This window comes from Armigeres subalbatus, chromosome 3 (genome assembly GCF_024139115.2).
Source record: "Armigeres subalbatus isolate Guangzhou_Male chromosome 3, GZ_Asu_2, whole genome shotgun sequence".
Classification (NCBI taxonomy): Eukaryota; Metazoa; Arthropoda; class Insecta; order Diptera; family Culicidae; genus Armigeres; species Armigeres subalbatus.
In genome coordinates, this window is record NC_085141.1 from 210,249,051 (window position 1) to 210,272,944 (window position 23,894).

The 23,894-nt window shown below is 39.9% G+C and overlaps 1 protein-coding gene across 2 annotated transcripts in view; it reads right to left on the reverse strand.

Moving 5' to 3' along the window:
- Positions 1-1,823: 1,823 nt before the first annotated feature.
- The window catches only part of LOC134228042 (rhomboid-related protein 2), a 33,093-nt gene continuing 11,022 nt past the window's right edge, over positions 1,824-23,894 (reverse strand). For both annotated transcript variants that reach the window (XM_062709804.1, XM_062709805.1), the window contains 2 exons: positions 2,709-2,922; positions 1,824-2,514 (listed from right to left, as the gene is read on the reverse strand). In XM_062709804.1, coding sequence (XP_062565788.1) covers positions 2,209-2,514; positions 2,709-2,922 — 520 coding nt within the window. In that variant the 3' untranslated portion in view covers positions 1,824-2,208. The remainder of the gene's footprint in view (positions 2,515-2,708; positions 2,923-23,894) is intronic.

Genomic DNA, 23,894 nt, shown 5'->3' on the forward strand with positions numbered 1-23,894 from the left:
AGAGGCGACTGGAAGTGATTGGCCCAGGATCGAGACCAGTGGAGAAGAATACTCCATTCGACGTGGGTTTATCGAGAAGCTAAGTAATCCTTCGGATACCTCAAATAAGTACAGTAGCCGTTCGATAACTGCAAGATGTTTATTTTTCAGTTAACCATTGCCGTTCGATAACTGCAACGCATTCTAGACGTCAAACGGTTGTCAATCGACGTCAGATGCAATAAAAGTGCATCCAAATGTGCAGCGCAATGCAGCTGTCATTGATTCTGACATCAGTTTGAAGTTTAGCGGTCCGATAACTGCAAAGCTGTTGCAACTATAGAATTTCAGTTAAAAAGCATTGTAGTTAAATGACTTGCAGTTATCGAACGTCTACTGTAATCCTTCGGATCTAACCTCGCTTGTGTAATTCCGTCCAACCCTGGTCATCCGCGCTACATGTCATTGTCATTCCAGTCACCTCAGCCTATTGCCACCTGTTCAAGCCACATGATACGAAATTTCTACCATTCCTGGTAATTAATCCAAGACATCTTTAAGACCACTTACTAATGCAACGACGTCGATATCTGGGTAGGCAATTAGGCATATATAAAGCCACATGGTACGGTTTGTTTTGAACAAGGTCTTTCCACTCTTCCACTCGGTAACCATCAGTTACGGAGGGCCTTGGAAGTTCAACTCCCCTCCCGAAGGATCAGCCAATGCTGCAGGACCGAAGATATCCATCGACGAATATTTCAACATTTCCTCGCCGTCCGATGTCCCTAGCAGTTACGGGTCTATCTAAAGAATCGTTATTATTGAGCACGGACCAAATAATTGGACTTAGGGTCGTTGGCAATCGTTGTTATGTAAAATGCATTTCAAATGCAACCATCAAACATATTGGCAGCAATCATCAGTTGCTAATAAGTTGTGTAGTGAGATCAGTGAGATCACCGGCACCAAAATTCGATTAAAAAACCCAACTTAATTCACCGAGTAGTGATACTGCTTTTCTCCCATTTAGCGAAGAAACCAACCTTATATGGTGCAAATATGGTTCGATGTACCATTTTCTTCATAACTTCTAAACGCAACGTCCAAGCGTTATCAAATTCAATAGTGATCAACTAGGTTTTGCCCCCTGTCGAATGAAACTTGTTGCGAGAAAATCGGTTACTGATTCGTTGGCAATCGTTGTTATGTAAAATGCATTTCAAATGCAACCATCAAACATATTAACAGCAATCATCAGTTGCTAATAAGTTGTGTAGTGAGATCAGTGAGATCACCGGCACCAAAATTCGATTAAAAAACCCAACTTAATTCACCGAGTAGTGATACTGCTTTTCTCCCATTTAGCGAAGAAACCAACCTTATATGGTGCTAATATGGTTCGATGTACCATTTTCTTTATAACTTCTAAACGCAACGTCCAATCGTTATCAAATTCAATAGTGATCAACTAGGTTTTGCCCCCTGTCGAATGAAACTTGTTGCGAGAAAATCGGTTACTGATTACTGTATAAAAAGTTGTCTAATGTTTTTCTTGGCTTTTGGGAAAACACATACGCACGGACAGACAGACATTTGCTCAGCTCGTCAAGCTGAGTCGATTGGTATATAACACTATGGGTCTCCGAGGCTTCTATAAAAAGCTCGTTTTCGTAGTGAAATGATAGCCTTTCGGTACAACTTTGTTGTACGAGAAAGGCAAAAGGGAAAAATAGTAGTGAACGCATAGGAATTTAAAATTTTACACAAGGTTTTCAATCAGATTTGTTCTAGCTTGAATAGGTGATGTGATATGCAGCATGTTTATACAGTTTATTCAAATATCAGTTTGTAAAGATAAAATACTTTATTTTGTTCCAAATACAGATTAACTGTCTATGAAATCTTATTTAACATCAGCTCAAAGCAAATAATATTTGTTGGATTTGTGCTTTAAGACTATAAAGTAGGATAAAATACTTCTTAAGTAAAGATATCAAAGGCACCTTGGCTTAAAGTACTGGAACAGTTCCTTTTCACTTAAATAACTATACATAAATAAATACGCCCGTCACACATTCCGAGAGGCACGAATTAGTTTCGCATTTGCGCTGTCATAATTTGCTTCAATGCTACACAACCGATTGTCTTTTGTGATACTTCGAATAACTTGAAACGTTGCTTAGCGGCTGTGTGGAAATCTACAAATGCCGCTCCAAAACAAACGGCCTAAGCAAACGTGGGATAAAAGTGTGCGGGATAGAAAATGTGGAACATCAGTCCGGCAGCCATGAGCAGGAAGTAGATGGTAACCGCAAACCACCACAGCTTTCGTTCCCATGGCCTAACCCTGAGATTCCGAAGCACTCCAATCCCAACAAGAAAACCTGCCAAAGCTCCACTGGCATGTGCGATGTATCCAACTTTGTCATAGGGATCGTAAATGCTGTTGTAGATGGATACGCTCAGATCGGTCACACAGAACACCAGGAATACGAACAGTTGGACGATGGCGTACTCCATTTGGCTCCAGTTCTGAAACGAAAGCACAATGTTAAAGTGAGAAAGATATTCAAAGATACTAAAGGTAATACAACTAGGCTAGTTTTGTTGATGGCTTCCACTCCCACTTTGGATCGTCGCCATTTTAGTCGTTTCAAATAACGAAACATTAAGCTCTCGTTGAATGCTTACATATTGTATGATAGAGAGTGGCAGAACGCACTTACCATAATGATTGTAGCAATATGGGCTGTGATGAGGGCGTACACGCCACCGGACGCACCAGCCAGGAACACCCGTGGTGAGAAAATGGACGTTCCCATGGATCCGGCCAGGACTCCAGCCAGATATACAAGCGCGACTCGCCACCAGCAGTGAACCAACTCAAGGGCGACCCCGAGGAATATCTGCACCAACAGGTTCATCACGATGTGCATAAAGCTGGAATTAAAGGCGAATATGTAGATTGATTATCCTCAAAGTACTTCATCTTGATTTGATGACGTATATCGTAGGGGTAACGGCTCAAACCTTGGCCCATTATGCTACGGTTGAGCACATTTATCGTTATAAATCTTCATATATTGCATTTCCAACCAGAATTATTCCAATAGCCAGCTTGCTTACATTTGGTTTTGACGCCAAATAGCAAAAAACGACGATGAATGTCCGCAATATCTCATTTAAACCAGCGAAAGTCTCGAGAGAAATGGACAAAATGTCGGCATCCTTGTCCCTATCAGGTGGATAATTTTTGATTGTTGATTTCGGACATACGAGAGATAAAGATGGGTTGCTGTTTATAGTACCAGTCATTTTGCTTGCGTTGAACAAAGGCAGCATGCAAACAAATAGAGAAAATCAAATCATCTTATTGAGCGTAAATTCCTATTGGTTGCATGTAAAATACTATCACACTGACTGTGAGAGTGCGTTTCAGATTCCCCCAATGGACCAATCAATAAGCAAAAACTGCCGCTATGAAATGATCAGATAGCGCTACTGTAGACACGTTCTGTCAAACACACACGAATAGAAATATGCGTATACAGTAGACCTCTTCATGTTTTCAAAAGTATCAAAAATTCAACTGGTCAGCCCAGAATCACTATTCTTATGCTAAAATAAGTCTCCTGTCAAATTTTCAGCTAGTTCGGATAAAATTTCGAGGTGGATCAAGTCGATTTAGTGTTTTCGGGCTATTTTCAATTTTGGAAAAAATCTAACAAGGGATATAAACGTCGAAAACTATCGCAACAACCTCTATGCGGAAGCTTTTGGTGTGCTCTACAAGTCTTGTGAACATTGCGATTCGTTCCGTTCACGTTTTGTCCATGTTAAAGTGATTTTCAAGCTTTTAAGTGCACAAAATACTGTTTCCCCTAACGTCGTTGTTCTACAAAATTCTTGAATTTATGACAAATGATTGCTAATTTATTATATTATTATTCCTCTTTTTCCCTGGAAATTTGAGTCCTATAATTTCCAATATGCGATTTACCGTTAAATTCTTAAAATCAGAAGTTGTAAATTTGTCGTAAATTTGCACGTTCGGTTTTCTTCAAACATAATATATTAAATTATTGGATGCTTGTTTTAACTCTGCCTGCATATAAGTTTTATGACTGGTACGTGCGTTTGATTCCATTCCTCTCTATATCGATCAGCTGTTGTGAATCCTCTCAAAACTCTCACGTGTTTCAACTTCCCGAGTTTCGGTATCATTTTACAGATCAAAATACTTTTTGCAAGCAATAATAAATCTAAATTATCCTGAAGGAATTTATCAACTAATTTGACTCGCAATTATTCACATGAATTGACGTTGAAAGTTTATCTAATGGTACATACGATCCATTGTATCTTTCCATTATTGAATGAGAAAATGTTTGTAGGATTCGTGCGAAGGATGATAAAACTAAATATTCTTACACTAATTGAATCATTTATTTGCGAAATTATGAAGAAAATCGTGTATCGAACCACGAAAGGTTGATGCTTGAATCGTGTTTGGAAGCCGTAAGGTAGGCAATTATTTTTGGTATGTTCTGCGAATGAAAGCGATTATATCGTGATTCGAGAAAAGCATCATGAGGGCCCATTTACAAACTACATGACGTTTCAGGTTGTGGGAGGGTATTTGTCTGAGCGTTAAGGACTTGATAAATTTCAGAATCCTACCATACATGAAGCATTACTAGAGGCTTGGTGTGGGTTGAGTTTAGCGTTATGTAATTTGCGAATGAAACTTAACCGCTGAGTGGATTAACCTGTTTTTACAAAAAATCTTAGCAACCTAATCGCAAGCATCGGATATTCTATCTGCAGCTTTCGGTTATTTTCTCCAGTACGGGTGAGAATGTTTTGATTTTAGAGTGTTCGCATATGCGAGAAGCGACATCTATGCATGAAGTATATCATCGCACATCACTAGCTGTTCCCTCGTTCATCGACTACCGATTCAGCCATGTATGCGACAACTTGCGTTCTTTGACATCCGTCTTCGTCAACCACAGTAAAGTGACAGCTATAAAAGGAACCTCTGCAGCATGGACTTGGCTTCTTTTATCGTCATGGAATCAACCAACAGGTGGAGTTGAAATCACCATCAAAAGGCGTTGCAACAGAAAAATTTGGACAGCAAGTGTAGAATTTGAATTAGCAGTTAAAGTTGAATTTGTAGTTATTAAATATTTGTAGTTATTAAATGAAAAGTGGATTAAAGTTATTGGATTAGTTGTGTAAAAAAGTGTTGAAATACAGTTAGAACAATAGAACCTAACCTACTAGTGTAGTTTTACATAAACTATAATAAATTGGACTATTCAGTGATTTAAGTTGGGAGAAGTGAAGAATTCGGAAATAAATCTAGTTCTTATCCGCTGTGCTAATCGACATTGGTCCTTCGAACCGGATAGCGTGAACTCCGCTAGTCCGCCAGCTAGGAATCTTCGCCAAACCCAGCCACGTGTCCAGGAGAATAGCTGTTGGGAGTTACTTATATAATTCAAGGCACATATATTGCCTTTTCAAGGTAATTATCACTCCAACAACTCTAACCCGTCCCGTTTGAGCTACGCGGTCTTCTGCCTTACAGACTCCTTCGTGAATTCCGCTAGTCTGCCAGCCAGGCATCTTCACCAAACTCAGCCACGTATCCTGGAGGTTAGCCGTTTGGAGCATTATATAATACAAGGCACATATATTGCCTTTTCAAGATTCGATCGATCCTTCATCTCCGTCTAATCCCATCATGTCCACGGAACGACGCATCAAGGGCCTCAAGACGCGCCTGAAGAGCCTTTTGACGTCGTTCAGACTCATCAAAACGTTCGTAGACGAATACCAGGAAGAACGAGATGCTGTCCAAGTCTCGGTACGCTTGGAACATCTTGTGGCACTCTGGAAGGACGTCAACGCAACTCAAATGGAGCTTGAATCGCTGGACGAAGATGGATTGGACCAGAACCTCAAGATCCGAACAGATTTCGAATCTAGTTATTTCCAAGTCAAAGGGTTTCTACTCTCACTCAACACCTCTGCTGTCCCTAGCCCCGCACCTGCTTCTCAGGCAACAACACAACTTCCTCCGTCGTCGTCAGTACGGCTACCCGACGTAAAACTGCCCGTATTCTCTGGTCACATCGATAGCTGGTTAAACTTCCATGACCTCTTCGTCTCTCTCGTTCACTCGTCACATGAACTCTCAAGCATTCAAAATTCTACTACTTGCGGTCTTCCCTATCTGGAGACGCCCTTAAGCTCATCCAGACAATCGTCCTCAGTGCCAATAATTACCAAGTGGCCTGGAATTTGTTGGTTGATCACTATCAGAACCCTGTCCGACTAAAGCAGTCTTACGTAGACTCGCTTTTCGAATTCACGTCACTGAAAAGAGAATCAGCGTGTGAATTACATAGTCTTGTCGAGAAATTCGAAGCGAACGTCCGAGTACTTAAACAGTTGGGAGAGAGAACTGAATGCTGGGACATACTCTTGATCAGAATGCTGAGCAACAGGCTCGACCCGACTACGAGGCGGGATTGGGAGGAATATTTGTCATCGAAGGGAATGTAACTTTCAACGATCTCACGAACTTCATACAAAGAAGAGTCACGGTGTTACAGACAATCCACAAATCGATCGATACTGTATACCAAAGTTCGACGAAAAGACCTGCCTCCCGTCCCATCGCCAGCCACGGGGCCAGTCAACCGAATTACCGGAAATGTCTCGTCTGCTCTGACCATCATCCATTGTACCTGTGTCCCGTTTTCTCAAAAATGACAGTTGAAGATAAGGAGAAGGATGTTCGACGCCACCAATTGTGCCGAAATTGTCTCAGGAAAGGTCACCAAGTACGTGAATGCCCGTCGTCAAGCACATGCCGCAAGTGTAAAGGTCGCCACCATACCCAGCTCTGTCATGGTGGAAAGTCAGTCTCTGTGAACTCCAGGACTGAAGAATCTAGTACACCGAATATTGCTTCTGTCCCTGTCGTAGAAGAAATCCCAAGAAACTCCACCGCTGCCATACCTGAACACGTTAGCTGCACTTCTTCTGGCGCGCAAAGGAAAAGCGTCTTACTGGCTACCGCGGTAGTCATTATCATCGATGACAATGGTGTCGAACATGTCGCTAGGGCGCTACTAGATTCCGGCAGTGAATGCTCGTTCATGACTGAATCGCTCGCTCAACAGCTAAATGCTAAGCGCACTAAAATCAACATTCCAATTGCTGGTATCGGTCAGTCCTCAACCAACGCTCGCTCAAAACTAAAATCAACCGTTCGATCTCGTTTTGGTAATTTTTCGACCGCCGTGTAGTTCTTGGTTCTCCTAAAAGTAATTGTAAACCTTCCGTCGATATCGATTGACGTATCGTTCTGGAATATTCCGCATGGAATCAAGCTAGCAGATCCATCATTCTATAATACAAGACCAGTTCAACTCGTTCTCGGGCGGACATTTTCTTCGACCTCTTCGGGGTGTCCGGTCGGATTCAACTCGGCGAATCTCTTCCGAATCTCGTCAACTCAGTTCTCGGTTGGATCGTATCTGGAGCAACTGCCAACCTTCTACCGACACAATCGATCACAGCTAACGTCGCTACAGTAGCAGATCTTCATCAACTCATGGAAAAGTTTTGGATCATTGAGGAAAACAAGGATGTTTCATTCTTTTCCGTTGAAGAAGCAGCCTGTGAGGCTCATTTCCGCAAAACAGTTTCTCGCTCTCCTGAGGGACGTTATATCGTTCGCCTTCCGCTGAAACAAAACGCTTTACTGCACCTCGGTGATAACCGCCGCTCAGCCATTCGTCGTCTGCATCTCGTCGAAGGTCGTCTCACTAGCAATCCAGAGCTGGGTGGTCACTACCTAAATTTTATGCAAGAATATGAAGAATTAGGCCATATGAAACTAGTTCGCGATTATGAAAACCCACCATCTCCCTGTTATCATCTGCCTCATCACGCCGTTCTTCGAGAAGACAGCACGACAACAAAACTTCGTGTCGTGTTTGACGCATCCTGTAGAACCACGAAGGGATCATCCTTGAATGACGCTCTCATGGTTGGCCCAATCGTCCAAGAAGAGCTCCGCTCAATCATCATGCGCTCCAGAACCCACGCCATTATGCTCATCGCCGACATAAAGCAAATGTTTCGCCAAATACGGATTGATGAAAGAGACACACCACTTCAACGAATCGTTTGGCGATCGTCTCCAGACGCAACTTTAAACACGTATGAGTTGAAGACCGTGACATATGGCACTGCTAGTGCACCCTTTCTGGCCACAAGGGTACTCCGTCAGCTTGCCGATGACGAACAACACCGCTTTTCAGAGGGCGCCGACGTTCTACGCAAGGACTTTTACGTGGTCGATCTGTTCTCCGGAAGTAAGACTGTGGAAGAGGCTATCAGACTTCGTAACCAACTAGACTCTTTACTCTCTGCGGGAGGCTTTGAGCTACGTGAATGGGCTTCAAACGTGGAGGAAGTCCTAGAAGGTGTACCCCCAGAGCACCGAGCGTTAAAGACATCAGTAGATCTCGATCGTGACGAATGCATCAAAAGTCTTGGGCTACATTGGGAACCACCAACCGACCAACTTCGTTACAAGATCGACCTACCTTCGAGTAACGACACTCAGCTCACGAAGAGGATCTCACTGTCCCAAATTGCTCGTATTTTTGATCCACTTGGCCTAGTCGGACCCGTTATAACAACGGCCAAGCTGTTTATGCAGGCTCTATGGACATTGAAGGATAACGATGGAAACATATGGGGATGGGACCAGGAACTTCCGCTTACCTACAAAGAACGATGGTTCAATTATATGTCTCAGTTACCATACCTAAATTATCTCCGCATAGAACGATACATCCTATGTTCGAGTCCTTCATCCATTCAGCTCCATTTTTTTCTGACGCATCTGAGAATGCCTATGGTGCTTGTTGCTATATCCGTTCATCGAATTCAAACGGAGAAACTAAAACCGCATTTTTTACGACAAAATCAAAAGTTGCCGTTGAAGCAACAGAGCATCCCGCGTCTTGAACTTTGTGGCGCGCTCCTTTCCGCGGAACTGTACGAGAAGGTAACCAGCTCACTGCAGATCCCTACAGATACCTACTTCTGGGTGGACTCGACGATCGTTATTTGCTGGCTTAACTCTACTCCGTCAACCTGGACCACTTTCGTTGCGAATCGTGTCTCAAAAATACAACTTGCCACAAAAAATTGTACTTGGAACCATGTTTCGGGACAACAAAATCCTGCTGACCATATATCTCGTGGTTTGTCTGCTGAGAATCTACTCCACGACGAGCTTTGGTGGAGGGGCCCACACTGGTTAGTACTACAAAAGAAATACTGGCCTATTCAGCAAGCAATTAACTCTGCCGATAGCATCCTCGAGGCAAGAAAACCGTCTACCATCGCACTTTCCGCCGTCACAGAACCATCGTTCATTGATGATTTAGCCACCAAGTTTTCAAGCTACCATAAAATGCTACGGGTGGTGGCTTACTGTCGACGTTTCATTAATCATTGTCAGGGAAGATCGAGACCATCCAGAACAGTCATCACTGCAGAAGAACAACAGGCAGCGGAAATGAACCTGATACGATTGGTGCAGCAACAATCATTCACCGCCGAATGGAACCAGTTGGAACGGTCCCAACCAGTTGGCCTGAAATCCCGTATTCGCTGGTTTCACCCATTCATTTCGGTCGACAAGATAATTCGAATCGGTGGTAGACTAAAAACGCGCAACAACCCTATGACAGTAAACACCAAATCTTACTACCATCCGCCCACGCCTTTTCAAATCTTCTCGTACGGCACCTACACGAAACAAATCTTCATGCTGCACCGCAAATGCTACTCAATATCCTTCGTTTGCGTTATTGGATTACTGGGGCCAGAAGTCTGGCTCGAAAGATCGTTCAAAACTGCATTGCATGCGCCAAAATGAGACCAAAACTTGTTCAGCAATTCATGTCTGAGCTTCCAAAGGAAAGAATCACCGCCGCTCGTCCGTTCACCATCACAGGAGTCGACTATTGGGGTCCAATATTGTTAAAACCAATCCATCGTAGAGCAGAACCGGGAAAGGCATACGTGGCAGTCTTCGTCTGCTTCGCAACAAAGGCTGTGCACCTCGAGCTGGTGGGGGATTTAAGCACTAGTAAATTTATTCAGGCACTCCGTCGTTTTGTAGCCCGACGTGGGCTGTGTGCTGAAATTTTCAGCGATAACGGCAAGAACTTTGTTGGTGCAGCAAACGAACTACGTCGAATCGTCCGGAGCGATCAGCACCAACAATCGATTGCGGAAGAATGTGCTGCTAAGGGAATACGATGGCGTTTCAACCCTCCCAAGGCCTCACATTTTGGAGGACTGTGGGAAGCAGCGATACAGTCTGCTCAAAAGCACTTTTTCAGAGTTTTAGGGAATCACACTCTATCGATGGAGGATATGCAAACACTTTTAGCACAGATCGAATGTTGCCTAAACTCGCGACCATTAGTTCCTTTGAGCGACGATCCTCTGGACTTCGAACCTCTCAGCCCTGGACATTTCCTTACTGGAACATCGTTGAAGTCCGTTCCAGATGTCGATGTCACCAACATTCCATTAAATCGCTTGAAGGCTCACCAACAAATACAAAAACTCCTACAGCAAATTTGGCGGCGCTGGCATATTGAATACCTTTGCACCCTTCAAACTCGCACGAAATGGATCAACCCTCCGGTAGCCATTCATCGGAACCAACTTGTGCTGCTTAAGGAGGACAACGCCCCGCCTTATCAATGGCCTACTGCTCGAGTCCTCGAAATACTGCCAGGAGTAGATGGAGTCACAAGAGTCGTTACCGTAAAAACACCTGCCGGAATATATACAAGACCAGTTTCGAAAATCAGCCTTCTTCCTATTAGTCCACCAGTAGATGCAAACGATGAACCGCAACCATAACAAAAACAATTGGAACACTACTCCAGCTGCTTCCTACGTAGTTGATTCCTGTATGCACAATTCCACAATTTCCAGCAAGGCGCTCCTAAAAATAAATAAAATAAAAGGTCCTTTTTATCAAAGGATCAGGTAAGTACCTGTCCTTTGCATTTAACTTCGTTGAAACCCGCTACCGGGTCTTATAAATTGGTTCCAGAACACAAACATCAATTGACAACATGGGTTTCATCGACAATAAACCGAATCGCATCTGTAAATCATCGCCAAAGACGAAGCACCAGTCAGAACTCGATCTTCGAAGGGGCCAGGATGTTCGCATATGCGAGAAGCGACATCTATTCATGAAGTATATCATCGCACATCACTAGCTGTTCCCTCGTTCATCGACTACCGATTCAGCCATGTATGCGACAACTTGCGTTCTTTGACATCCGTCTTCGTCAACCACAGTAAAGTGACAGCTATAAAAGGAACCTCTGCAGCATGGACTTGGCTTCTTTTATCGTCATGGAATCAACCAACAGGTGGAGTTGAAATCACCATCAAAAAGGCGTTGCAACAGAAAAATTTGGACAGCAAGTGTAGAATTTGAATTAGCAGTTAAAGTTGAATTTGTAGTTATTAAATATTTGTAGTTATTAAATGAAAAGTGGATTAAAGTTATTGGATTAGTTGTGTAAAAAAGTGTTGAAATACAGTTAGAACAATAGAACCTAACCTACTAGTGTAGTTTTACATAAACTATAATAAATTGGACTATTCAGTGATTTAAGTTGGGAGAAGTGAAGAATTCGGAAATAAATCTAGTTCTTATCCGCTGTGCTAATCGCCACCAGCAGTGAACCAACTCAAGGGCGACTCCGAGGAATATCTGCACCAACAGGTTCATCACGATGTGCATAAAGCTGGAATTAAAGGCGAATATGTAGATTGATTTCCTCAAAGTACTTCATCATGATTTGATGACTTATATCGTAGGGGTAACGGCTCAAACCTTGGCCCATTATGCTACGGTTGAGCACATTTATCGTTATAAATCTTCATATATTGCATTTCCAACCAGAATTATTCCAATAGCCAGCTTGCTTACATTTGGTTTTGACGCCAAATAGCAAAAAACGACGATGAATGTCCGCAATATCTCATTTAAACCAGCGAAAGTCTCGAGAGAAATGGACAAAATGTCGGCATCCTTGTCCCTATCAGGTGGATAATTTTTCAGCCCACTTGGGACGAGTGATTGCTGATTTCGAACATACGAGAGATAAAGATGGGTTGCTGTTTATAGTACCAGTCATTTCGCTTGCGTTGAATAAAGGCAGCATGCAAACAAATAGAGAAAATCAAATCATCTTATTGAGCGTGAATTCCTATTGGTTGCATGTAAAATATTACCACACTGACTGTGAGAGTGCGTTTCAGATTCCCCCAATGGACCAATCAATAAGCAAAAACTGCCGCTATGAAATGAACAGATCGCGCCACCGTAGACATGTTCTGTCAAACACACATGAATAGAAATATGCGTATACAGTAGACCTCTTCATGTTTTCAAAAAGTATCAAAAATTCAACTGGTCAGCCCAGAATCACAATTCTTATGCTAAAATAAGTCTCCTGTCAAATTTTCAGCTAATTCGAATAAAATTTCGAGGTGGCTCAAGTCGATTTAGTGTTTTCGGGCTATTTTCAATTTTGGAAAAAATCTAACAAGGGATATAAACGTCGAAAACTATCGCAACAACCTCTATGCGGAAGCTTTTGGTGTGCTCTACAAGTCTTGTGAACATTGCGATTCGTTCCGTTCACGTTTTGTCCATGTTAAAGTGATTTTCAAGCTTTTAAGTGCACAAAAATACTGTTTCCCCCTAACGTCGTTGTTCTACAAAATTCTTGAATTTATGACAAATGATTGCTAATTTATTATATTATTATTCCTCTTTTTTCCCTGGAAATTTGAGTCCTATAATTTCCAATATGCGATTTACCGTTAAATTCTTAAAAATCAGAAGTTGTAAATTTGTCGTAAATTTGCACGTTCGGTTTTCTTCAAACATAATATATTAAATTATTGGATGCTTGTTTTTAACTCTGCCTGCATATAAGTTTTATGACTGGTACGTGCGTTTGATTCCATTCCTCTCTATATCGATCAGCTGTTGTGAATCCTCTCAAAACTCTCACGTGTTTCAACTTCCCGAGTTTCGGTATCATTTTACAGATCAAAATACTTTTTGCAAGCAATAATAAATCTAAATTATCCTGAAGGAATTTATCAACTAATTTGACTCGCAATTATTCACATGAATTGACGTTGAAAGTTTATCTAATGGTACATACGATCCATTGTATCTTTCCATTATTGAATGAGAAAATGTTTGTAGGATTCGTGCGAAGGATGATAAAACTAAATATTCTTACACTAATTGAATCATTTATTTGCGAAATTATGAAGAAAATCGTGTATCGAACCACGAAAGGTTGATGCTTGAATCGTGTTTGGAAACCGTAAGGTAGGCAATTATTTTGGTATGTTCTGCGAATGAAAGCGATTATATCGTGATTCGCGAAAAGCATCATGAGGGCCCATTTACAAACTACGTGACGGTTCAGGTTGTGGGAGGGTAGTTGTCTGAGCGTTAAGGACTTGATAAATTTCAGAATCCTACCAAACATGAAGCATTACTAGAGGCTTGGTGTGGGTTGAGTTTAGCGTTATGTAATTTGCGAATGAAACTTAACCGCTGAGTGGATTAACCTGTTTTTACAAAAAATCTTAGCAACCTAATCGCAAGCATCGGATATTCTATCTGCAGCTTTCGGTTATTTTCTCCAGTACGGGTGAGAATGTTTTGATTTTAGAGTTTTACCTATAATAACGTAGTGCTACAAATCGAAAGCGCATGCCACTATTTGGCTACGGGTGCCCCCAGTATTGTCCAAAAAAGTGTTGGTTAATTTTGTCGCTATACTAATGGAAATTGTGAAATAAAAATGATAACTGACATATTGTGGTTGTAAGGGTAGGCGATAACACACTTTTTCCTAACGAAACGAAACGAAACGAAATTTAAAATATCTATGTTGATACGGATCGAAACGAAACGAAATATAGATTTCTTTCGAGACTTCGAAACGATACGAAATCGAGGTCCATTTAATTCGAAATTTTTCGAAACGAAACGAAATTTTGATTTTTTTTCGCGGAATTTTTATTGAATTGGTTTTACATTATGTACGCAATTCTGATTTCACTTTTTCGAAGTCGAATAACTGTGTTGCGACCAAAAGAGTTATAATAACTGAAGAGGCAATCTGTGATAAATCGCCACATTCTCGCCGCATATACCATTGGCCATAAGGCAATACCCTAGCATTTGTGCCGCTTTCATAGGAATTCATCGTGGAGCGTGTGCTCCTGAATCTGATCAATTTTATATCAGTTTTATATAAAGTATATAAAAATAAAGAAATTGTGGGATTTTTCATATACGGATTCAAATTTCGTTTAAAGCCTTAGTTCACTTAAGAATTATGTAATTATGCTGAAGCATACTTCATATTATCTTGTCAGCGTGGTTTTACAGTATTGACTCAGTCAAAATTTGAAAACGAATGCTTAGATTTATTTTTTTTATTTAGTGGGATACTTAACTTATGTATCCACATTTGTCAGGCGTATACGCAGATATAGAATTGATATTACTAGATCAACATTATTATTATTTATTTTTTTTATGTTTATTAAAGAATCTTTAAATATTATTCGAGTCTTGGTTGTTCAATTCACAGAGTTTGAGTAACTTAGGATCTAGATAATGTATATTTCATTCACTGGTCTCATCCGGTCCGCTGGCAGAACATCCATCCTATTATGATAAGATTTGACGCCTTGGGGACTGGTACCTAGTTCTCGATTACGGTGGCCAGCCGATCGTCAATGTGCTTAACGCTGTCTTTCTTTGATTAGAAGTATCCTATTTTCAGTGAGGTGGTTACTGGTAAAACTGATGGAACTTGATGAACTGAATTTTTCAACACTTCTAGTGGTTTGTATTAGCCACCCTATAACCAGAGACCGGCGGAGTGAAAAACTGTCGAAATGGCAACATATGAAAATGCATGAAATCGTGAAAATGATATTGGCATCACTTGGACTTTTTGCTTGCTTCTTATGGGTGCAAAAAGTAAACAAGTCGAATTGGAACCGTTTTTGACGGTTCGATTGGAAACAATATGGCGTCTTCGCCGATCTCTTATTGTAGTATTTCTAGTTTGTATTAAGTTTTCCGTTGGGTAGTTGTGTGTCATATTTCATCTATCAGCGCGATTTCTTTGAGGAACGATAGCACTTTTTTTGCTTCACGCTTAAAGTAAATTACACATCGCATGAATAATTTTCACACATGACGACGATGACACGAGAGAATAGCAATCTGTGTGAAAATTATGTGTAAGACATGCACAGTCGCTGTGTAATGTCTTTTATTATTTTAATATGTGTAAGAAACTTTGCTTCGAACTGTCAAGTCCATTTTGACCGCCATGATGGCGGTTGCGTCCGGCATGCACCGCAACGAAAATGACTTTTTCTGGGGATTTCCGTTGTGTTTCGATACGATACAACTAAAATGTGTGACTATAAACATCGCACTTTAGTTTGGTCATATCGAAACAAATGGGGACTCCTCTGAAATAGTATAAAAATGTTGCGATAATTTTCAATTTACATGAAAAAATATAATTGAGGTTAGGTCCGTTTCCGACGATTTCTGTGTGAAATGAACTCATCGGAAATCGTTCACCGTCGATTACACTAAAATGAGTAACATGGCAGTTACTCATAATATGTGTTGTTCCAGGTTAGGCCCGTTTTGTGTGAACGAAACACAAAATTGTGTGAATGACTTTAAGCGTGTTGGCGGCTGTCGTCGGCCAATGCCTCTCTCATGTTTGGTTGGAGCCCATTTTTTTCCCGAGCATCATCATATCCTGGACAGTTGACTATAATGTGTTTGACAGTAAGAATTTGGTTACATTTTGTGCAATTGGGTGGATCTGGTTTTTCTAGTAGATAGGCATGCGTTAATTGCATATGGCCAATTCGTAGTCTGGTTAGTATAACGTCCTCTCTGCGATTTCCTGTTGCCTCTCTAAATGGTGTAGTGGTATTTTTGCATTCTCTTAATTTGTTATTTCTGGTTGATTCCCATTCCAATTGCCATTTGTTAATCATATTTCTTTTAATGATGGTTTTAATTTCCTTGTGATCAACTATTTTTTGCATAATGGTGTTAAGCTCGAGGGCTCGTTTGGCTTCAGTATCGGCCTTTTCATTCCCAGGAATGCCGATGTGGCTTGGGATCCAACAGAAGGTAATGGATGTTCCCTTATCGGATATGTCATTGTACAGTGTGGTTATTTCATCTTTGAGGGAAGATTTTATCTTTCTCTTTTCGATAGTTGTTATCACACTCAGAAGGCCGGTGCATATGATAAAAGCACCTACTTTATCTTGGTTTGATATCCACTTCAGAGCTTCAATTACCGCCATGGTTTCGACGCTGTAGATGCTAATTAAGTTATGGGTTCTTTTACGTATTACGTTTCCTTCCACAATTACACTAAAGCCGGTTCTGGAGTCTGTTTTTGATCCGTCAGTGTATAAAACTGTATGGAATCTGTATTTAGTACGCATTCGTTGAGCAAATAGTTGTCTTAAATCCAGATGATTGTTTCCGGTCTGGCTCGCGTGTAGAACTGTATTATCGACAAGTATTTGTTTTCTTTTCCATGGTGGAGTAGATGGTATGTAGAAAGGTTTACTTGCTGGGATGTTAGTTGCTAGTTCTTCAATGATTCGGCTACTTCTAGTTTTTATGGTGTTTGGTTCAGTAGTTGGTCCTTGATTCCAAAGTTCCCCTGAACTGTTGCTGCTGAGTTCTTCTGTTTCGCTGTTTGATGGTTGACGAGCATTGTTGGCTACCTTTGCTGCAAATATCGCTAGTTTTTGGTTCATAAGAAATCTGATGTTTGGGATGCCTGCTTCTGCCTGGATGCTTATTATTGGGCTGGTATGGAATGCTCCTATGATAATTCGTAGAGCGCTGTTGTGCAAACTTTCGAACCGTTTGATTACCGTGTCGCTAATTGAAGATATGATCGGGGCTGCATATAGTATTTTTTCAAGTACGGTTGCTTTATAGATTTTTATCAGGGATTGGCGGTCTCCACCCCATGATCTGGATGCGATGGATCTTATAAACTGGACTCTCTGGGAGCATACTGCTCTTGTTTCCTCGATGTGTGTTTTGTAGGTGAGGTGTTGATCTAATGTTACTCCTAGGCATTTGTGGCATGATTTTTCTGGTATAGGGACATTGTTCAATATAAGTCTATGACTTGTTTGAACGCTATAGTTACACATTTTTCGGTAGAGATTTTGAAGCCGGTGCGTTGTTCCCATGATTCAACCGATTTAAGCGCTGATTGTAATTTTTTGTGAGATTTTTCCTGTTACCATCGGAGGCGAAAAGAACTACATCGTCGGCAAAGAGGAGTGCATTAACTTCGGCAGGAAGCTCTGCGCATATGGTGTCGATTGCAATTAGGAATAGCGTAACACTTATCACTGATCCTTGACATAGGCCATTTTCCATTATTGTTTCCTGTGACAGAGTATTGTTGGCTTTAACTTTGAAGGTCCTTCGTTCCAGGATTTTTTGGATGTATTTAACAAGATTGCCTCCTATTTTCCACTCACAGATTTTGTTTAGTACCAGCCTACGTCAAGTGGTGTCGTAAGCCTTTCTAATGTCGGGAAAGATTGCTTGTGTAAAGATCTTTTTGTGCATAGCTTCTCTAACTGCGGTGTCAAAGTTCAAAGCTAGATAGTCCGATGTAGATTTCCCGGAATGCAAATTGGTGGTCGTTAAGTAGCCTACGTTCTTCAATTAGGTGCATTAGACGGTTGTTCACCATTCTCTCGAGGATCTTACCAAGGCAACTATTTAGGTAGATTGGTCTGTAGTTTCCTGGACAACTTCTTTCTCCTTTTCCCTTGTATATAGGAACCACTATGGATTTGGCCCAGCTTTCTGGGTATACGGAGCCTTCCCACAATCGGTTATATGTGTTAAGGAGCAGATGTTTGTATCCGAGAAATCAAATTCAATAATGAAAAAACAACTAACAACAAAGGAATTGCTGATAGTCTTGCTGCACACTTCGGACAAATATCCAGTGATAGGGAATACTCTCCAGCATTTCTGGCATATAAAAATAACATCGAACTATCCCCGATACCAGGAAGAAGAAGCCGGATATAACTCAGTATTTTCCCGAAACGAGCTTGAAGAAGCAATGGAAGGACAAAGGATCTTCTCCAGGCCCAGATGGCATCCACTATACCATGATCACCAAACTGCCAATAGATCAACATTTGAAAAGGGTTTGTCCGCCAAAATGTATTCCTTCTTATCCCTCGTCTACATATATAGCATACATGTGCTCACTAGAAGAATAATGTGCATTTCCCAGACTGATATATACAATAGGGCAGTTCACATTTAAAAAATGTTCGAAAATTCCAACTCCCATATGTCTATTAGCATCATTTTGATAATATAGGAGTCCTGGCAAAATTCTAGGCAATTCGGTGGCTATTTAGGGGTGGCGCGAAGTCAATTTATGTTTATATGGAAATTTGTATGGGAAAAACTTGAAATTTATTCAAGTCTCCCTACAACTGTCAAATCGTGATGAATTCAAATAAACATCCCCAGCCTCCCTTTTTGGAATCTATATAAATGAGGCCTCCGGATAACATATTAGTTATGAGTGGATTGAACGGTTCTATTGACAGTGTGAATATGACATAAATGGCTAAAATGGTGTAATTAGCCTCAACGTAGCAGTGGAAATATAAATCAAAATTAATGAGTTACCCACTGGTTGAGCTCAAATAGATCCCAAAAATGGAGGTTGGGGATGTTTATTTGAATTCATCACGATTTAAGAGTTGTAGGGGGATTTGAATAAATTTTAAGTTTTTCCCATACAAATTTCCATATAAACATAAATTGACTTCGCGCCACCCCTAAATGGCCACCGAATTGCCTGAAATTTTGTCAGGACTCCTATATTATCAAAATGATGCTAATAGACATATGGGAGTTGGAAATTTCGAACATTTTTGAAATGTGAACTGCCCTAATATACAATCTTATATACAATCAAACTCGACAAACTGATCTATTGTGTGTGTGTCCTTGGCAGATGAGAACAGCTGTTATGGTCAGTATGTGCTGAAAGCAATCATAAGTAAAGAATTTTCAGCAACTTAAATGATCTTTCAACACGTTCTGGATTTTTTTTTTGCAAATTTAATGCGTAGATCTAGAAATGCCCACAAATCTGCAATGTTCCTCACATATTGTGCAAATAGTCGAAGAAGAGCTTAATAACGTTTCTTAACTGTACACGTCGTAGTTGCTAATCATGATTGGCCGAGAAACAGCAAATATGCATAGCTCACCAATTAAATAATATTCTTGGGATACAAAAAAGTTATTCTTATTGTATACTTGCTTCGGAGTTTCCAATTCATGAACAATAACGATGCTGGTCAATAACGGTGCTTATGGTCAATTTAGTATTAGGAGAGGAAAATTAGTGTAACACTCATTGTTTTAAGAGACCGAGGTATGCTCTGTATCTCCGTGAGCGCTACGGAAAAGGAATCGTTGGTTAGTTGAGAAAGTATTCATGTGAAACCCCTTGGTAAGCGACAAAATATTTATTGTAAACGAAGTTATTTTGAAAACAAGAAAATGAAAACTGTGTTTCAAATCAATCCAACGCAAGATCAATGTGCTTCGTTTAATAATCTTCTACAACACGATCGATTCCGCACTAAATAATTTTGTGCTCTTTGATGCAGATATTAGTTTTATCCATTGGCGTAACTACAGGGGGCTAGGGGGGGGCTATAGCCCCACCTAGGATCCAAATAGCCCCCCCTAGAATTTTTGCTACTTCGCATAAGTATTGCACATATCTAGCTGTCTGAGCTTAACTACAGATAGTGAATTTTATTCATCTTCTCTCTTTTCAAATCTGTTGAATCTGTTTTTGGTTTCATGTTTTTGAATTTCGAATAATTCAGTTTTTGAAAACCACAGGGTTTGAATCCAAAGGAGAAAGACAGAATCTTTCACTTTTATGTCTGTATACTCTCTAGATAGGTGGCATACCGTGAGAGACGTTTTTCGGAATCTGTTGCGATAATGATCTGATTCGGGGGCTATGCCTCATGATAAAGGTCATATCAAAATTATATCAACATACGTTATTATGTTTTAAATTTCTTCAACAAAATTTGTTACAAATTTGATGCAAAATGTTGTTAAAAGATCTAAATTTATATAAAAAATAACACTACTTTAAACCAAAAGATTTCAAATTATGCTACAGTTTTATCACACAGATAGCATATTCTGTTAGAAATTTATAACATAATCAGCTACATAATATATTGTTTACTGTGTAGTTGAAAATTTTTACAGGACGTTAAAGGTCATCATCAGAATTTTTTGTATTTGTCTGAACATGATTATTTGTCAAGAACATGAAACGAAGCCTTTGCCAATTTGGCAATCTTTTTAAATTAGGTATATCAACGTATGATGATCTATTTGGCTTGAAGACTTTAGCATGCTTAGATGACCGAAGAATTTCAAACAAATCCTGATTTTATCAATCAAATTTCTCAGCAAATGAGCAATATTTAAAAAATTTCAAGTTTTCTTGAAGTTTTGTGGAAAACAATTATGATCTCATGCTTTCTAAAATAGACCTATAAGGCTCGGAGACGAGCCAGCCTCGGGCTGAAAGTCTCCTTAATAAAGACACAAAAAAAAAACCTATAAGGCGCAGAATCAAAAATGTGATACAATATTTCAATACCAAATTTTCAAAATGACTTATCTGCCTTTGCAAACAAATATTCAAACGTCGATTTGGCGATTCTGATAGCACTCCCACGCAAATCAACCCTATCAACACGTAGACGAAGGCTCCTGCTACGCGTTGATGCTGTTAGTTTGCTTGGGAGTGCTATCAGAATCGCCAAATCGTCGTTTGAATCTTTGTTTACAAAAGCAGATAAGTCGTTTTGAAAATTTGGTATTGATTTCATATGCATCTATCCAATTCAGGCATTTCCGATTTGTCTGCTAAAGTATTTTAGGGATTTCGTAATGCTGCTATTTCTTGAAAATTTTAAATTTTCAGTAAACAATTTAGGCTTCTTTATTTTCGACAAAGTTTTGGCAAATCTCTCAGATTTTAAAGAGAGGTAATTTAAATTTTGAAGAGAAAGAACTTGGAATGCTGTTGGATGGATTATAAAAATACACAGATCCAATTTTCAATCCAATCCAATTTTGCTTTGCTAAGGCTCGTATGATTTTTTCACGACATTTCTTTTTTTATAGGCTGAGTGTCGTGGACCATAATTTATAATGTTCAAGTCGTCAATGGATGTGTTGTATGTAAATAGGTCAATGTTTGTTTGGTCGGCCAACTTGAGAACAATATATACTAGTTGTTTTGAGCATTGAGCGAAAACGATAACCTAATTGTTTTGAGTGAAAATGTAGAAATATTTTTTAAAAAAGTTAGACCCCCCTAGATTTTTCCATTAGTTACGCCAATGTTTATCACTTCGTGTTCTCCCACACTAGCTGGCGTGATCAGCATCAACACGATCGATTGCACACTGGTTAAACAAATTTCTGCTACGCGATCATTCCGCATTCATATTGTGCAAATAGTAAAAAAATATCACAAAATTTTAATCATGGAAACACTGAAGACGTTTTATAGAAGAAAACTACTTACGTATTTGTCGACTAAGAATGGGGTGAGTAAGCGTTAATAGAAAAATTTGTATAACCTAAAGTTTTGAAAACAACTTAACGATTTTGTTCAGCGGCGCAGCCAAATTTTTTTATGATATAAAGTATGGATTAGTTTAAATTCGTTTAGAAATTCCGCGGAATTCCGTTAAATTTCGTTAGAAGCTAGTTTTTTCTAGCGAAATTTTTGTAATTTTACGAAACGAAACGAAATCAAGAAATCAGATTTCGCCATGCTCAATTTCCGCGAAATTCCGCGGAATTTCGTTTCGAACCACCTGAAACGAAATTTTTCGAAATACCGCATATGCTTATGTGGTTGTTATCCATTCATCTGATGTGCGAAAGCAGGTATGTTCATTCAGAAAACTCTTTTATTGGGAAAAGAAAAACTCTAGTTAACAGCCAGCCTGCATAAGTCAACGAAACATGGCTGCTAAAAAACCGAGTCAAAGTTATTTTTCACGCAAGATAATTGCTTGTAATAGTTTAAGAAGTGTATAAATCTAGAGTTATGAAGCAGATATATGTTTGATACACTTTTCTATAGAAGCAGTGGTTAGTATCTCCCTACAAATCGACGTATTATCGCTGAAATGTTGATTAATTTGCGTGATGAGCCAATGTTACATCCAGGGCCAACATTACCGCCGGTTACCCTTTATCGACGTATTTCTTTCAATAGCCACCCACCGCGAATTTGCATCGGTGGTGACGAAATCGAGGTGGTAGAAGAATTTGTGTACTTGGGCTCACTGGTGACTGCCGAAAACGATAGCAGAGAAATTCGGAGACGCATAGTGGCTGGAAATCGTACGTATTGGGCATAGTGGAGTCAAGGGCATAGTGGAGAAGATTTGAACTAATGAGAGGAGGCGACACCCGAGGATTCAGCGTTGAAAAATACTGTAGACTCGTTTCCAACGGGTTCGGGTCCAAGCAGTGCAAGAAGATTCTGCAGATCGTCCACAGGGATATAGCGTGTTTGACCGGGGAGCTTAACTGATACTCGGTCATTCTTCACGTACTCGGACGATATCTGGTTCTTCTAGAGAACCTTTTCGTTCTTCGTACTTCTTTCTATTGAATGTCCAACTTTACAATCACTATGATTGCAGGGTTGGGAAAAATCAAAATTTCGATAAATCGAGAATGATCAGACTCACCCGCGATTTTACTTTTAAATTATCAAGTGATTAAAACTCGCCAGCGATTAAGAATCGTTTGAAAATCGTATCTTGATTTGAAGCATTTACCGTTACATTTTGAACTCTTTTTCCTCACTAGCATGAAGCTATAACGCCAAATAAAAGATATAACGGGACTGTTAACAATTAGCTATTATTAGTGAAGATTAATGATTGAATGAAAATTCTGTGTTTATTATCGTTTGAGTACAAAATTTGAGAAGTTGTCGCCGGTGACACCTCGCCTACTGTTTTCACGTGAGAAGTTTTCACATGAAAATTGCAATCATGATCGTCTGATAATGATTAAGCACAACACTGTGATTGATAGTGATATTCCTTTGATTTTGGAGTGATGTTACACATTTCGAAAGTGCCTTAAATATAGACAATTCCAAAGCATCAACACTATTGATCAAAGTGCTTCTCTTTGGGAGTTGAAATGGTTGGCACTTTGATCAGCACCAATAATGTCTTTACTGAATTTGGAAGTGATACGTTGTTGAATTCAGAGATGAAAGGTTATTGACTTGAAAGAAGATCAATATTTATATAGTTCTAAAAATAGATGACAGTTTGTATCAACTGTTCTACTTTCTGCACAAGGATTTTCGGAGTGTGAGATGGAGTCATGGTAAGATGCAGGACTTTCAAGCGATGGCACGTTATTCAAATCTGGGCTGCATAGATTCTTTTTTTATTTTATTAGTTTTACAATCAAAATATTGTCCACGTCAAATGGAAGTGATGGTCTTTGAATTTGGGAAGTTCAGCTATTAATATTGATTGGATTCTAAAGTAGTGCAAATTCAAATGCAAAACAATTC